The sequence below is a fragment of the Ctenopharyngodon idella genome, chromosome 6 (genome assembly GCF_019924925.1).
Source record: "Ctenopharyngodon idella isolate HZGC_01 chromosome 6, HZGC01, whole genome shotgun sequence".
NCBI classification, from domain to species: domain Eukaryota; kingdom Metazoa; phylum Chordata; class Actinopteri; order Cypriniformes; family Xenocyprididae; genus Ctenopharyngodon; species Ctenopharyngodon idella.
In genome coordinates, this window is record NC_067225.1 from 23,397,434 (window position 1) to 23,416,188 (window position 18,755).

General features: G+C 35.6%; 1 protein-coding gene across 2 annotated transcripts in view; it reads right to left on the reverse strand.

Annotated features, from left to right (window-relative positions):
* Positions 1–1,704: 1,704 nt before the first annotated feature.
* LOC127514767 (gamma-aminobutyric acid receptor subunit gamma-3) overlaps positions 1,705–18,755 on the reverse strand; it is a 123,866-nt gene continuing 106,815 nt past the window's right edge. The window contains exons 8-10 of one of the 2 annotated variants that reach the window (XM_051897935.1): positions 12,054–12,253; positions 11,013–11,069; positions 1,705–9,465 (exon numbers count right to left, since the gene is read on the reverse strand). In XM_051897935.1, coding sequence (XP_051753895.1) covers positions 9,187–9,465; positions 11,013–11,069; positions 12,054–12,253 — 536 coding nt within the window. In that variant the 3' untranslated portion in view covers positions 1,705–9,186. The remainder of the gene's footprint in view (positions 9,466–11,012; positions 11,070–12,053; positions 12,254–18,755) is intronic. The other variant, XM_051897937.1, reaches the window with a different exon arrangement.

The window sequence follows — 18,755 nt, forward strand, 5'->3', positions numbered from 1 at the left end:
GCGGTTTTGATCTTCATCACTATATTTACATGGTAGTCACTTTATTCACTGAAAGTCTCATAGTTTTTATTTTGCATTATTCTTAATCAAATGGAAAATTGTGGCTTTTAAAAAAGAAAATGAAAAGATGAAGCCTCTTTTTTGTTTTCATCCAGGTTTTCCCAAAACGGATCCTCTGTTATTTATGGAAGCTTGTTTATGCCACGGAATAAAAAAATACAAACGGTAATTGCGAATTTTTATCTCACAATTCTGACTTTTTTTCTCAGAATTGCATGATATAAAGTCAAAATTGCGAAAAAAAAGTCAGACTTGTGAGATATAAACTTGCAATTACGATAAAAAAGTCAGAATTGTGAGACAAACTTGCAATTGTGAGAAAAAGTCAGAATTGTGAGATGAAAAAAGTCGCAATTTTGACTTTTTTTCTCACAATTGCGAGCTTATATCTTGCAATTCTGACTTTTCTCCGAATTGTGAGTTATAAACTCAAAAATTGTGAGTTATAAAGTCCAATTCTGAGAGGTAAAAAAAGACTGAATTTTTTCTCAGAATTGTGAGTTTATATCTCACAATTCTGACTTTGTAACTCGCAATTGCGACTTTATATCATGCAATTCTGAGAAAAAAAGTCAGAATTGTGAGATAAAAATTCGCAATTACCGTTTGTATTTTTTTATTCCGTGGCATAAACAAGCTTCCATAAATAACAGAGGATCCGTTTTGGGAAAACCTGGATGAAAACAAAAAAGAGGCTTCATCTTTTCATTTTCTTTTTTAAAAGCCACAATTTTCCATTTGATTAAGAATAATGCAAAATAAAAACTATGAGACTTTCAGTGAATAAAGTGACTTTACCATGTAAATATAGTGATGAAGATCAAAACCGCTGCATCATATTCATTATAATATGAGAAAACATGTCTCCTGATGATCCTATCAGACTGCATAATATTATCGAACACAAATCCATCAAACATTTTTGCTGCTTTTGCAATGAATTAATCAGAAAAATGTAAGTTATTCTGCTCAGTTCGAGAGATTTAATTATCCTCAGGCTACAATATTAACAAGTCAAGCCCTTCCTAACTCACAATCGTGTGTTCATATCTGACAATTCTGAGAAAAAAAGTCAAAATTGTTTTAGAGTTTATTGTTTTTTGAGTTTATATTTTGCAATTTTGACTTTTTTCTCAGAATTGCGACTTTATTTCTCAGAATTGCGACTTTAAATCTTACTTGTGAGATATAAAGTCGCAATTACCTTTTTAAATGTTTTATTCAGTGGTGAAAGGAAGCTTCCATATAGTTTGCATATTGAAAGAGGATACAAATATTTGAACATAAAAATGATCACCTTTAGCATTCAGATTGTGGATGGTGTCATTACCCCCTGTGGTTTCAAGAAAATTTTAAAATTAGGTGAGGGGTAAAACTAAAATTAACGAAAACCTCTGAGCATTAAATTTTAAGATAGATCTGTTAAATATCGTATTAAATACAAATCCTGTAATGCTTCATTCAGGAAAGTTGGTGGGAAAACTATCTGTGAGACGGTGTGTGATGGTGTGATGTGATATAACCACTGAAACTCATCATTGGTGAGAGTTGACTGATTATGTCAAACAGCATGTAAGTTAGACAAGGAGTTAAAATGTCTTTAAAAAAGTAGGTCAGACACTCCAGTTCCAAATCAGTCATCTCTCATCTTTGGCTTCACTTCATTACACACAGAATGAACAATGTTCCCATAGCAACCATTCCAAGTTTAGTGTTAGAGAGATTCAGGCCTCATCAGAATAGAGGCAAGAGGAACATTTAAAAAAACAAAAACAATTCCACATGTTTAAATTCATTTTCATTCCTAATTTGTTTGCTACATTATTAGTTTTTAATAACTATCTGTATCACCAGCCAGCTTAAATTTAGGGAATATTTTTGTTAGGCTATAATTCTAAAGAGATACACGTAAGGGGACACTGTTTTCAACTAAAAACTGTTGTTTTGTGTTTTGGCCATTCATTTTCACTACAACGTCGTTTTGTGGGCCTGAAAATGCAAACTTTTGAAAACATTTTTCAAAGTGCAAGTTTTTGAAAACGATACAATTATTGTCTCCATGTAAACCACAAAAATGGGAATTTGTGAAAACAGTGGCGTCATGCGCATGCGTATTACGTGTTCAGTCTATATGCGTGTAGTGTTTCTTAACAAAGTAAACTACTGGCCTGGCAGCAAAATACAGGGTTTTTAATCATTTTTTTGCGGATCCATGTGAATGGGGATTGTTTTGACAATGTTGTCATCTGTACGCAGAAAACGCAAGGAAAAACTTCCATTTTTATTACATCGTAGTCGTGTAAATACACCCTAAAATTAAGTGCAATGCTCAAGATCAGCATTTTCACTGAAGCAATTTCGAGGGCTAGTGTTAATGAACCCTTTTTCATATTACAAATGCCAATTGATATTGCCTTTCCCCTCAAAAAAATCATAAAAAAGTGTAATTTAACAATATGTAATAACATGTCTCTCCCGGGTTAGTGAACTTTAGAGGGACAGTCTTTTAGATGAAATGTCAGATACATCATTATCTCTTATTTTGACGTCATGTATCACCCATCCATTTGCCCAGGGAATCGGATCTGTGACATTATAAAATATAATCATCCACCCGTCTCCCTCTGCATTTTATAAATACTGCGTTCTCAAGGTTGGTAATGCTCAGTGAATAATTTTGAGAGCGCAGGGCCTTTGTGGATGCATACGGAGCACTAACAGCATTAACCTACTTTTAGATCCCCAGTTTTACACGCTTACTGCTTCTGATGTTTTCATTGTTTATTTCCTCTCAGAAAATAGGAAATTTTCATTTTTAGTTGTGATTTGCTTTTAGCCGAGATGCAGTTTTGTCAGTCAACTATTGCTGAGTAATCTGCACTGCATCAAGAACACATGAGAACACAGAAGCTGTTCTCTACCGGGTAGTGTTTTTAAAGGAATAGTTCACCCAAAAGTGAAAATTCTGTTCTTATTTATCCACCCTCATGTCATTCTAAACCCATACGGCCTTTAAGCTTTAAAATAATGGCAAAATCACCGTGAAAGTATCATAAACGATGTCCATATGTGAATAATTCCTTCAGAACTGTATTGAATCAACTGATTTATTGAAAATTCAACTTAAAAGAACAATTTGTGTGTTCCATGGAAGTAAGTCATGCGGCTTTGGATTAACATGAGGGTGAGTCAATAATGACAGAATATTCATTTTTAGGTGTACTGTCCCTTTAAGAGGATTGATAACACTGAATATAAACAATGGTTATTTTAATGCATAGGCACTGAGGTTGTTATTGACAGCTGCTGGGGCACAAATCAATGTGGAATCGACTTGAACATTCTCCTACATCAGTCTTATCGGACCATGTACTGTTAATTACAGTGTTAAATGAGATGATAAAAACAGATGAATGAATAAAAACTCAAACCTTTCAGCTAGCAAAAGAAACTTGCTCCTACTTACAAAATACCTTTAATTTGTTGTAAATACATTGAACTAAGTCACTTATAAAGTGCAGGTAAGATTGCAGTGATATACAGAAATGGGAAAAAAGAAAACAAAGTTTTATTTCACATCTTCTGATTCACCTCTGCACTTTACAATTCAATTATAAAAAGAACTACATATATGAAAATAGCACAAGAAATAGAAATGAGTTTATAGACAGGCCAAAAACTCACATAAACCCTCTATTATCAAATCCAAATGACAACCCCACTGACAACACTGCACATTGTGAGCACTCACAAACCATAGAAACATGAGAAATACACACCAAATTGTCATTGTAAACACAAAGCAATAATCTACAATGAAAGATTGTGTGTTAATGTGAAAAAGAGGTGCACAAAGTGTGTCTGTGTGACCGGGGCAATAGAGAAAAGAGTTATTATTATTATTATCGCTATCAGGACTGGTTATATTTTAAGACTATTCCCAAAAACAGTACAGGCCACTGACATTGATTGCTACTTAATCTGACCACTTGAAACAAAAAGCTTTCGGACACTTTCAAGTGTGAGGAATTATGCTGTAATTTACTGTACTGTAAGGAACAAACAAATCCCAACAACTTTTTTTAAGCAAAATGAATGATATGAATGGGGGGGAGCCATCTTCATAGCAGATCGGTGAATGAGATTTCTTTGGCATTCAGCCTTTAACGGTCGACCTGCACTTTGAAGGTTTTGTTAATTAATAATTTACAAATTTCGATGATTTAAAAAGAAAGAAAGAAAGAAAGAAAGAAAGAAAAAAAAAGAAAGAAAGTAAGCAATGACCACTTTTAAAACCAGATTAATCTGGTCTGCTTAGTGGCTGGACTGTGGGAAAGATGCTATAAAATATGGGTCACCGTGATTTTTCTAAGTAAGACATGTTCCTGGATCAACATATTTTGTTGATCCTGGATCAACATTCCACTCTGAAAATTTAGTGTTAACCCTATCCCTACCCCTAAACGAGCCTGGTCTCATTTGAAAAACGTACATGTGGGAACGTTTTCGCGAGTCGCAAAATACGTACCAATACGTACAAATCACCGCAGTTTCAATGTGAAATGTCCACTGAGTGACGCTAAAAGCATGTTAATGTTTTTGCCGGAACAGATAAACGTGAATATGGTACGTTTTTATGACGTTGGTTTTTATACGAATCACCGCAGTTCTGATTTGAAATTTTGTCCGGTGAGTGGCGCTGAAAGTGTAATGCTCCATTATTTTTTAAAATAACGTACCACCAACAACAAAACAAAAGCAAATGTGACATAAAAAGCATCCGTAATCGTCCTGTATAAGCTTATTTTGATTTCTCATCTTTGAGCTGTTTTACCGTGACTCGTTTTTCCCCGGATTCGTACCCAAGACTTCCTCATTCTAAGTCCACCTCCGTATCATCTAAACTAGCCTACTGAGCAAATCAGAAACATATCTGTTTACAAATCGTGCACTTTGGTAAAAAGAGTTTTGAAGTCATAACATAATATTGTGCAAGGAGACATAAAAACAAGTCTTTATTAATCCATAATCTGACCCTGTGTATGAAAACGATTAAAAGCGCTTGCAGTTTTACTGCCTCTAGTGTTCATTTCTGTTGGAAACTGCAGTGATATGTACGTATTGGTACGTATGTTTGCGACTCGCAAATATGTTCCCACAGGTACGTCTTTCCATGAGACCAGGTTAAACCCAACCCTACCCATAACTTCTCCCTAAAATCAGAGGGAAATGATACAGTAGGTGAATATCACTGATGTAGAAGCACCAAACCCTGGTTGTAAGCCTAAACTTGACATACACTGTAAACTTATCCCTCAAATCTGATTGGTTGATTGCAATTTTGTTCTAGGATCAACAAAAACATTGATCCAGGAACATACTTGGTGAAATCATGTTCACCAGAGTACTGAGTGTTCAGTGAATGCATGTTATATATCATTAAGGATAGCATATCCACCCTCTTAAAGGTCACTTGAATGTGTAAATCTTTTTATCCTTGCAAAAAATATAGATAAATAATAATAATAAAAAAAAACCTAAACATTATATCTGTTGCGCTTAAAAAATCCCCTAGCTTGAATGGTGAAGAATGATATCCAGTAGTCTACACCCAATGACAAAACGTGACCAAATAAGCTTGAAATACATCCAGGGCTAATGCTCAAGATTTTCTATTTCCTTCCACAGAGTACTTCGTCATTGGAATTAATGTCATTATTAGGCCACTATAAAAAGCAGTATAATTGGATTTAATTCCAGCATATGGCTTTAGGTAACTAACATTAACTTTTGGCAAAGTCAGATTTGTCTGATTCCTTGGGTGTAAAGAGCAAAAACCGCTGCTCTCGAATGGTGGTTAAAGTCGAATGATGGTTTGAAGCTCTAGCACCACTATAAATGAACAGCTAATAATTATTGTACGTCAAACTGAGTTAACAGCCGCAATAACAACATGTTGAAGCACTCACAGATTATCATCAAACAGAATCGCAAAACAGGTCAATAGTGGATTGACACCTTCAAGAAGCCACAACAGAAAAATCACTATAGCTCATGAAATGCAAGAGGAGAATCGGCTTGGCAGCAAATCACAGCACATTTCTGGTTATTCAGAACATCGTTAACAGACTGCGAAACAATCCTTAAAGATTACCTTACAAAGACGCTTGGCACAAACTAAAATGAGTAAGTGTCAGAGATGAAATCAAATAAAAAACGTGACTCCAAAGATTAAAGTTACAGAGAGCGGGTGGAAATTATTTGATTGATTAAACGTTGATACCTTCTGTTGGTCAGATGTATTAGAGCTGAAACTGGTGCAGAGCACAGGTAGAATCCACAGCCCACCACAGTGGTATCAGACGGACCAAAATGCTACAATCATTGAGGAAGAAAATAACAATAATATTGCCTCTGGTGTGCATCACACATTAACATTTTACCTATGAGACAATAATGATAATGAAGATCATGACTACAAAATAATTAATCAAGAAAAGAAGACAAAGAGCTTGAGATTGCCTCAGAATGTTTTCAGCTAATGTGAATCCTTTGGTAATGACTATAATTTGAAGTAGATACCTTATATTAATCCATTTGATCCCTCCTAATGGATCATCTCACAGTATCTCTGTGCAGGTGACCCTAAGGCAACACAGTAACAACTCTTATTGTGAATTACAGTTTGGTAATGAGCACAGTGATTATGTAGGGTTTACTGCAGTGTGCTGAAGATTGTTTGGTAACACTTTACAACATATTTCAATTCACTAACATTCGCTAATGCATTAGGTATCATGAACTAGCAATGAACGATACACTTACAGCATTTATTAATCAAAGTTAATTTATACATAAATTCATTTTAACATTTCAAGTTGTATAAATTAACACAAGTTAATGTAATATGAATGAACATGAATTAACAATGAACATCAGTATATTTATAAGCTGACATTAACCAAGATTAATAAAGGCTGTAAAAAAAGCTGTTCATTGTTACTTCAATGATGCACTTAGTGCAACCATTTGAACCATTTTTTGTAAGGTGTTACTGATTACTGTTTTGATTAAGTATTATTCTGACACTCCATCTTATTATTAAATGGATAGTTCACTCAAAAATAAATAAATAAATAAAATTGGTTATTATCTACTTACCCTCATGTTGCTCCAAACCTGTATGATTTTTCGGTAACACTTTATTTTATAGTGCCCTTGTTACACGTTACATGTAGTTACTATAGTAATAGCTATAAATGATGCATAATTTCATGCAACTAACCCTAAACAAGCCTCAATTCCAAGCCTATAGTAAGTACATGTAGTTATTATTATTACTCAGTACTTAAATGTATAATTACACCGTGACACGGTCACCTTAAAATAAAGTGTAACCTTTTGTTTTGTTTGTTTTTTGAAAAAGACCACAACCCAATTGTATTGTTTGGAAAAGCACAGCCTTGATATTCTGCTAGATAATTCCTGTATTCTGTGAGAAAAATAATGTACAGTCAAACCAAAAATTATTCAGACATTTTTTATATTTTTGATATATTTTTACTAGTGGGTGCAGAACACTATAGTTCATTTATGTAAGTGAGGATAGCAAAATAAAGTAAACTGTGACATATTATACCCAAAAATTCTTCATACAGTGGACTTCTAGTAAAATTGATAAAAATTTGGAACCAAAAATTATTCAGACACTTCGACCTGACCATGTTTTGCTCAAGTGTTATCTAACATAATTAAGATTTTTTTTTTTTTTTCTGACACAGTTTAACTCTGAGATCTTGTCATATTTTATTACCATTTTTTTTAAACTATAGTGAATAAACTGAATTAATGAATGAAATGTTCAAGGTGTCTGAATAAATTTTGGTTTGACTGTATATGAGAGTAAATAAACCTGCAAGTCCTAAACAGAATAATAAAATCTGCAAATAATGCAAATGTGTCCATGAAGATCCAGAGACACCCACTTTCCTTGATTTCCTTTGGGCGGTGTTGATTTTGCTATGCTTGGCGTAAACATGGATAGCAACTATTTTGCCAGCTGGACTGGACTGAAGAGTGAGAGTCTAAGGAACTTATGATCCATTCTGTGCATGCACTTTTTAACTAATAAACTGATGCTAATAGACTTTAGGCATTTCAAAATAAAATAAAGTCTACTATATAATATATAAATGTAATCTTTAAATAACATTTGTTTTGTGTGGAAAAATTATGCTATAAAAATCTAGAAATATAGGCAAACACTTGCAATCTACATACTAATTAATATTCCAAATCTTCCAAAATGGTTCTACTCTCTTGCCATTATTGTGCTGATTCAGGGTAGAGCTTAATACTATAACATGCAGTGACAATGGGTTTAGACATGTTGAATGCATTAAAATAATGGATGACTATAACTAAAGGTTGAATAAACTCCAAAACAAAACCATCAGCGGTCAGTCAAGACCAGATGATGCTCTTGCCATCATTTCTAAGATTTCTCTGCCTGATGGCTTCTCCTCCAGTGGAAGGCACTATAGATGGCTCTGAAAGCTCCGCTTACATGAAAGCCGGTCTGGTTTTGACTGATGGCTAGATGACAGGTTTCCAGTCATGTGAACGATCTACCAGGATTGTAAGAGACACCAAAAGTCAGAGGGTGACATGCTATACAAGGCATTTTTTTTTCTCACGTTATCTTGGCCTAAGGATTTTTCGCACCTTGACTTCTTACAGTTGCTCTCTCACCCATAAAAAGACGAGATTGTGGGAGAGGAACATTGTGAATCATTTTTTTCCCCCCTGGTACCTGAAGAACAAAAGGCAAAGATCTCTGCCAGAGAATTGCAACCACTTAAAGAGCTTGTGGCAATATCCTTCCTGACCATATAAAAACAGCCTGGTTTTAAGGGTTTTGACGTATCTGCTGTAGCTTTCGGTTTCTGTAGTCTCATTTTTCATTTTCATCTCCTATTGGAGAAGTCCTTGTATCACCACAGCTCAACTCTGATAACCAGTATCCACTCTTTTTTACTGTACCTTGAAAGTCCTGGTTCAGTCTATTCTTTGTTTCTTCTCTTGACCGAAAGTCAAGTCCTTTGTGTCGTGAGGTGTGTGGGACCGCTAAAGATACAAATAGCCTACCCAGTAGACAATATTGAACAATAGGAAAGAGGTGGGAAAGAAGACACGAGAGTATGCATCGAGTTCCAAAATGTCTATATGCACACGGCCCTTTCGCCATGCTCCATCTTTGCACTCTTCGTAGCAGCAGAAGAAACTCTGGCAGTCTTTTCCATCCAGGCACTCATAAACACAGGCATCATCAAACTCCTGCCAGTACATGGAGTTGTTGAGCGTGATAACTGTGGGAGGAGGACCCACATCCAGCACTGAGTAGTTCTGTTGGATAAAAAACAACATCCTTTTAGAATTTTAAGGGCTCTCGTTTGCAATACGCATCCAAAAAAACCTTGGAGTCATAAATTTGGATGTGTTTTGCATGTACTGTACACAATATTTTATCCAATCGAACAACAAAACTGTATTTAAAGTGTATGCTTGTGCATCTAATCTATGAGCAAAACAAATCCTTCAGAGTGGGCTGTCAATCAAAGCATAAGATCATGGTGGCTTCTAAGAGATTCCCACTCACTCGAACTATCTTCTCTTCGGTGGGCATGTCAAGTGCAGCATCAATCTCTCACGGGTAAGTACGATGACCTTAGCATGGCTGTCTAAACCCTTTAAGACCACACAATGAAAATTCTCCAATAGTATTCTGCCACTTATTCCCAGTTATTTGTCTCATTATAGTGACATAACTAGCAAAGCATGGTAATTACAGAACTGAAAGATAATATATGTGAGATCACCTATAGGGTAATATTTGTTTCGTGTAAAATTGCTATGGTAATTATCCGTGCTTCTCAGCAGAGATAAGATCTAATCAAAATGAGTGATCGGCGAGAGAGTGGGAAAATTTCACCTGCGGAGACTGTCACCGGAGAAACACAATGAATAAAAAGTAAGACGTGCTTGCTCAACCATAATTTAGCATCACATTACACACATTGACAAAGACTAACAACATCAACCTAATGAAATCATATTTCCATACCATGCCGTCTTGAGAGATCGCCTATAACAAACACATATGCGAAAAGGGACTTCTGTCTGCATATATTTAATAGCAATAGTACATCACTATGTTATGAAAGTAAAACAATAATAGACTCTACCTGAATCATAATATCACAATATTACGATTTTTAATGCATTTTTGATCAAATAAATGCAGCTTTTTAAAAAATCTTACTGACTCCAAACTTTTGAACAGTAGTGTATATGTATATATTCATACATATTTAATAATCACTGCTAAACCCTACCAATGCTACTTCCATATCTCTTCTATAATTTCACTCTCTCTCTCTCTCTAAAGGGACATGGTGGTGGAAAAAAATATTTTTCAAAGCTTTTGCGTTCCCTCACAAAACGTTTGCATTCTCTCACAAAGATATTTGCGTTCCTGTGCAAAACTTTTGCGTTCTCTCGCAAAGCTATATGCGTTCTCCTGCAAAACTTTAGCTGAAATGACATGTCAAGAGCACATTATTGTAACGCGAGAGTGCATCCATGAATCTAACATCCGCGGTTTTCCTTCACTCTCGCACAAAACTGGATGCGTGCTCTCCAATATAGGCCTACTGTGCTCTTATGAACTGCCTCCCCTCGTGTACAGATGTGCGCGTTCACTTCAAACTGTCCTGTGCACTCACGGATATCTCTTTACAAGAAATTCATTCTCTTCGCTTCTGGATTAAACGTCAAAAGTTATCAGTCGATCAGAATAGACGACTGACCAATTAAAATGCTACACGGAATATGGCTAACAGTGAATTGCACCATTACAATTTAATAACATTCAATAATATTGATAAATGTACCTTAGAATTGGCTCGGAATGGGGCGCTTGGATGTTCTTCATTCCCTAAATGTGGAGACTAAATATACAACCATAGCAAATTTCTCATATTTGTCATATTAGCATAGCATTACATTCTATGGAAATAGTGCATTTGCAGACAATGTAGTGACCTGTAATTGTCAAATAACTGTATATTCACTGTTATAAAACAACTGTTGCAAACCTCAAATAGTAACAAAAGTATTGGGATAAAAGTTTAAAGTCTGGATATAAACACTGATGTTGTGGCAGCCGCGATCAAAATTATTAATTGACCTTTGAAACTAATGTAACGCTTCAAATAAAGATTATATCTATTACATTATTACACCAGTAGGTGGGGACCAGAGGCTGTTAAAATGTATTTGATTAATTAATTTCAACAATTCATTTCTTTATCATAACATATTCATTTAAATGAATATATATATATATATATATATATATACGTTTTAGATATTTATAAAAAGAATATTTTGACAGAACCTCAAGTAAATTACATGTTATTTTGTTTAGTTGTCTTATGTTTTTGTTTTCAGAATTGTGGGAGAACAGTGATCTCTATTTAAAAAAGCATTTCTTTTTGTTCAAGTTCAAAATATGAACTGCTCTATTGTGAACAGAGCTTTCTGAACCACTGCCAGAAGGCAAAAGTTTTGCGAGAGAACGCAAATATATTTGCGTTCTCTTGTAAAACATTTTTTCCTCCCATCCCACTTTTTTCTCCACCACCATGTACCTTTAGGGGTTCCGTACAAACCAAAGCACATTGATGCTAAATTAAAATGAGTCTACTGACTGTATTAAAAATTCCCCTGGAAGATTTCAGTATTCGTTTTAATATACATGGTGGACATGAAACTTTGACAGATGGCTAGAAGCTCAGGAGTCCCCTGTTAGAGTAAGAAAAAAAAAAAAAATCCCTTACATATATTGTGTGAACAGGATGCATAGCTTTCTCCTAAAAAAAGAACAGCATAAACTCTGCAGAATAAAGATTCGGGCAGAACATGGTACTCACCGATCTTTTCGTCTTGTTGCAGGTTGGTCTACGAGCGCTATAAGAGTAATAATTGAGTGTGGCATACTCCATGAGAGCCGCAAAAACAAACAGGAAACAGACAGTGACGAAAAGGTCCATTGCTGTGACGTATGAGACCCTGGGTAGTGATGTCCGTGCCACCGTGCTGAGTGTTGTCATGGTTAATACTGTTGTTATTCCTGCATAATCAAAAGAGGATATTAGATGGAAAGGCTGGTAACAAAGGAAACGCCTGCTAATGAAAAATATGAGCTAAATCATCTAAAGCGTACACTGACATGGTTAGCATGAGTAAAATGTAGTTTCATATCTCTGCTGAATACAAAACACTGTTATTTTTTGGCTCTAAGCTAATTATGTGATGCTTTTTCACTGAGCAGACCTGATTCCTTTCCAGCAGGTTCCATCTAAGACGCCATTGCTCTGGTTCTTGTTGGACACGTATAAAAAATAGCTCTGTTCCAATATCTAGTGAGCTGCCTCACTAGGCTGCCTATCTAAAATGGAACCTCATAAGTGACTGGCTTGACATAGGCAGGATTTTAATACAGGCAATACATAAAAGAAAAAAAGTAATGCAATACTTTAACCGCCAACATAATTCACCACTACCGCAAATTATTATTCTATTCCTCGGAAAGGAAAAAAACAATAACAACACTATTATATGCCTTTATTGTTGTTTTTCCTTTCAATTTGACACCTGTCCAGATGCTGAAGTCCTTCTCTTGCATATGATAGGAACAGAGACACCTGCAAATTAAAAAAATTCCACCCACACAAACACCTAGAATCTTAGAAGCATGTAGACATTCTTAGCTCCACTCTTGCATGGACATTTAGAGTTGCCTCAGAGAACCAGTGACTGTGCCCCTGTTTTGCAAGGGTTTCTATGGAAACAAGCAAGCTTCATCTATTTCAGAGAGAAATTTTGCACCCCATTCCTTTTTTCCTCTGCTGTTGCTGGCCATGGTGATTACCTTCACCTGTTAGACTGACTTCCCCTGATACAGTGGCACTTAGTTAAATGACTGCCTGCCTGAGTCAGAAAAGCCTGCGAATGAAATATGCATTTCAAAATGGCACTCTTTCCTGAACTGCTTAGCTCCATTTTAGCCTCATTAGTTCTCTCATCTGTTTTTTTGCGATGGATAAGAATGACATAACAACTGGCTGGATGTTCAAATGACTGTTATGCTGTACTTCCTGTACTTATCAGTGATGGTACCCAGGCTGTTGGTTTGTGGGTTGAAAGAGTTTGCAATGATTGTAGACCAGCTGTAAGGTGTGTTCGGTACTTTTCTACTCTTCCCCTAGATAATTTCCCTTTTTTTCCCCCTGTCTTTTCCAACTATTCAAAAGTGAGACATTTTGATTTTGAAAAAATGCATATCATTATAATATTATAAATATACACTATCAAAAGTTTGGGGTCGATAAGATTTATTTTTATTATTATTATTATTATTTTGTTGTTGAATGATGTCTCTTATGCTCACCAAATCTGCATTTATTTGATTAAAAAACAACTAATATTGTGAAATATTACCATAAAACTGATACTTTTTTAATGTCCCCCTGTAGTCAATTATTTTATCCCTTAAAACTCATCTTTGATCACCAAAATTACATATTTAAACATTTTTTCCTGTGAAAAAAATTCTTAATGCCTTAAAATAGCTGAAATGTAACTCTACACCCTTGCCTCATTTAATATACATGAATCTATGAATATGATAATTAGCCCCGCCTCCACTCGCTCGCGCCAGCTCAGAGATCCACTTGGTCAACTTACTGAGGTAAACGCTGCACAATGGTATCGCTCTTTACAACATCGGACACATAACGGTAATTAATATGATTAGCGTTTTGCTTGACTATGTTATTAAACAGCTAATAATGTGTTGCTAATGTTACACAAACCATGTTCACATTCACGAGTCAGACAGCTGCCTTCTAACAAGCAGCATCCTTAGATTTGCACACTTTGAACAACATCAGTGGAGAAAGGCGTATAGTTCATAACATCATAATATGCATCATACACCTGCTATATTGATAAATCTACCTGATTTTACATATCAAAAAAATAAATAAAATACCGGAATAACCTTCTTTTGAGACTCCCTTGTGTGGTCAGTTAATGATATGCTAAAGTTGACGTGATTGGTTACAAGGTAGTTTGTGACGTCAGAAACACCAGCGATTTCAAATGGCGGGTTTGAGAATGTCTTTGGTTTACTGCAGTTTTAAAGAGAAAATACTCAGCAATGGTGTTGACTTATGAATTTTATCTTAAAGCATGTTAAAAACACCAGATAGACATAACTTAATTTTCACCGCAGGGGGACTTTAAGATTCTTTGTTGAATATATTCATGTCATATTAATTTCATATAATATAATCAATGAATTCATTTCCACAGAAAATTCAAAAAATGTATTTGAAATAGAAATAAATGTTGTATCATTTTAAATGTCTAATCAATTTAATGCATCCTTGCTGAATACAAATTTTAAACATTTTCATGACTCCAATCTTTTGAATGGTACTATATTTTATTTCTGGTTCTCTTTGTTTTATATATCTATATTTTAATTTATTTTATTTATTTTAATTTGACTGAAATGATTATTGAAATGATAGTCAAACTGTGTGGAAGATTCATTCATTCATTAACCATTTCAGTCGTATCCAACTCTTGAACATGTAAACTCTAAACAGAAAGGCCTCCTGTTTCAGCTAGGACTTAAAGGGATAGTTCACCCAAAAACTTTCATATGGGTGTTGAAAACCTTGAAAGGAGCTATTTCTAACTCGACTGACCTTTAAAATTACTTTCATTTGTATAACTAAATATAGTCAGGTAGATTTAGTCATATTAAATAATATACACTACATTACAAGTATGTGGACACCCCCTTATAATTAAAAGGTCTCACTATTTTAGTTATTGCTAGCAGGTATATAAGCATTAAGCATTAAGTGAATAGAGTTTTTGTTGTTGATGTTGTTGAATGGGCATGCTAATTCCCCATTGCACAAAGTGGGGAACATGGAAGAAATTGATTGCCCAGGCCTGAACACCACTGAAGACCTCTGGGATAAATCTGAACAATGTGCCTGACCTCACTGATGCTCTTATCCCAGCAGCCGTGTTCCAACATAGTGGAAAGTCCTCCCGGCAGAGAGACATTTGTTATAGCAGAAAAAGAAGGACCAAATTCCTATTATTGCCCATGGTTTTAAAATGAACAAAGCATGTATGGGTGAGCTGTTTGGGTTTCTATATACTTTTTGGCTATGTACAAAAGCAGTTTATTTAAATGTTACCACACAAAATGCATTTTCAGATTAAGTTGGACATGTCTTCAACGTCTGACTGACCACCCTATATTTGACCCCTCACTATTTTTCTGGGTTCTGTCTTGGTCACATCCTTTTCTAACCTGACATTTCCATGGCTGTGAGCCCAAGCTCTTTCTCTCTCCCACATTTTATCTCAGCTACCTTTCTCTCTGGACTTCATCGATCAACCGGACGCCTGTAAAGCAAATCTCTACTTTTTCTCCTACTCCCTTTCTTTCCACTGAAGGTATAATGACTTCTTTTGTCAGACAGATTAATTGCATTCATCCTTTTTCTTCTCAGAGTATGTTGCCAGTTTATTTCTTTTCTTCCAAACATAGATTGTGCAGGGCCTTTTCTTCCAGTTTTCTTAGCAGTTAGCTATAGGATCAGTGTAGATACCCAATTTATGTCAATCTATGATCCTTTTTTTTTTTTTTTTTTTTTTATGACCGTCACTGATCCTGCTTGTTAGCTTGAGAATACTCAGTGGGAACACCATCTCAGGCCACAGTTATCTGTTGTGTGCTCAGAGGTAATCCAACAATACAGCATTAGAGTGGCAAGCTAATCAAGCTACATCATGAGACAGATTAAAAGCCTTTCTAAATTATGTTGCAAGATACATGCAGATCTCTTGAATAATATGGGGATACATGTAAAGAAAAAAAAATATATATATATCAAAGTCTAATTATTTGATAAATGAAAACATGAAAACTGAAAAAAAGCAAAATTACCTTGACAAAAGTGACATTTACCAGGACAGGACATGGACTTAATCAAAGCAGGAAACTATAAAGAAATGAGTAAAGCAAACAAAAAACAGATGAAGCGCTGTAATGAAACAAGAATAAATGTGAACAAACAGACACACCAAAAAGAAAACACATAGATTTTCTTCTTACGAAAACATTTTTTTTTTTTTTTTTTTTTTGCAATGAAACTGTCTTTCATTCTCATAGTATGTCAACTTTATTTATAAATAAAAATAAATACCATTACAATTTTGTGAATGACTTCTGTATTCTGTACACACAATGCACTGATAATTCAGGAAATTCATTATAACATTAAAGTGCCCCTATAATGCTTTTTCAGATATTACCTTTCATGTAGTGTGTAATATAGCTGTTTATGAATGTAAAAGATAAACAAAGTTTAGAACAAAGCTCATGATAAATAGAGTTATAAGCCGATTTTCTACCATTGGGCCGAACAGTTCTAAGAACACTAAGGCATGGTTCCAGTTATATTTCCACTTGAGCTTTGTTCGCCACGGCAAGAATACAAACCGTTCTCGGCTCAGAATTCTCAGCACAATTGGCTAACCGTGCTGAACCATGCTGGTAGAATGTGTGTATTGACGTCACCACTCAGGATTGGTCACTCGTCTGTTGCCTGGCTTAGGGGTAGATTTTTATGGATATCGTTATCAGTCATTTTCAAAACCGGTTTGCCGATAAAATAATTAAATTTTAAAATGCGCTATTTGGCTCTAATGCAGCCACCTCTGTCGGAACTCACTACTCTGTGGCCTAGAGCAATGTCCGCCCACTGCTCATCTGATTTGTTGGGAGTCACGAGTCTGGCCAATCAACGCGGAAGGCTGAAGGGACTGAAAGTTTTGCACTCTCACACTCTCACAGAGCCCATGTTATTCTTAATTTTGACATTCATTTTCATTTTTACACCAGACATACAGTATATATCGGTTCAAAATATCGGTTATCGGTCTACCTGATGTGTAATAATCGGCAGGGGTGTAATTTCCACTGGGGACAGGGGGGACATGTCCCCCCCACTTTTAAAAATCCCGTTTGTGTCCCCCACTTTCAAATCCGTTTGTTATGATTTTTTAACCGCACACCGTCATCGCCAGTTCGCCACAGAGGAGCAGGACCGAGCAGGACACAGAGAGCCTATATGTGTCGATTCATGTGTCCGCGTCCAGGAACGTCACATGCACACTCTAAAAATAGCTCACTGAAAGTTCTAATGAGCATGTATTGCGGTTTCGGCACAGTCAGCGATGAAACGCAAGAAACAGCAACAGATGACTTTAATGTAATCATTGATGAAAAGAAAAAAAGGAGATGTGAGTTGGTTGATTCAGTAAATTAGCTCAGGTCAGGATAATCATATTTTCTGTCTACACCTGTTGATGTTAGCCTAATGTTGACTGAGCTAACTTTAACATACACTGTTGCTAAGTAACTTCAGACTGTTAGCTAAATATTTAATGTAGAACATTCTGTGTACCACGAAAATGAGTCAACTGTAAACCTGCAGCATTTTCTGTCAGCAATGTATGATAGAAAATGTATTACATTTTCAGGTTAGTTTGAAATAAAAGTTTGTTTAACAGAGGAAATTGAGTCTCACATTATTTAAATTTTACTCACACACAAAACATTAATGGTGAACATTTTTGCTTTTATAAAATGATTCTCTCAAGTCTTGGTGATCGGCCCCTATTAAACAATAAAGAAAGTAAGACATCTTTTTCTTATACATAGTTTAATATTCTTTTTGGCAGAATTTATTATTAAAATCAACTTAATTATTTCCTGGATTTTGTATCACCATAGTCCCTAAATGTATGTAAATGCAGGAAATGGGATTCAAATCTAAAACATTTTCCCCCATTTTGTGTCCCCCCACTTCTTAAACCAAAGTTACACCCTTGATAATCGGTATCGGCATCGGCCTTGAAAAACACATTTCATTCGACCCCTAGCCTGGCTACCAGTTTCTCTGTAGCTGGCCAAGCGTGTAATTTGAGCGAAGTAAATACAAGTTAATAATAAAATTAAAAGAAATTGAATCATCTTCTATAACGCAGTCACTATTAATACTATCTCATACTGTCTGTTGACTCTTGTGTTACTAAAGCAATGACTAGGCGCATTTGGATTACATTCCTAAGAGCTCCGTTATCAGCCCCACAGTGCAAAATGTAACCATATCTGTACCAGCTGGGCCGGATCGGCATGGAATGGAACAATTAAGCAATGAAAATGGTTTGGCCCAATGGTAGAAAAACTGCTATTTTCTCCCGAAAGACGGAACCAATTCTGAACTGCCTAAAATGAGTAATTCCAGTCTTATACCTGCATGAACCTACGTAGGTTTGTTACCAATTTGCATAATGCTAGCCTATGGTATTCACTGGCTGCCCGCAAACAACATCTACTTTGACCCGCCCTCAAGCACTGTTGTTGTCCCTGAGGTCCGGAAGATTAAGGTTTGTGTTGTTTATGTTGTCATGTCAAGAAGACGCCGTTTTCTGTGCTGCAAAAGCAAATCCACTTCGCATGCACTTCTAAAGGA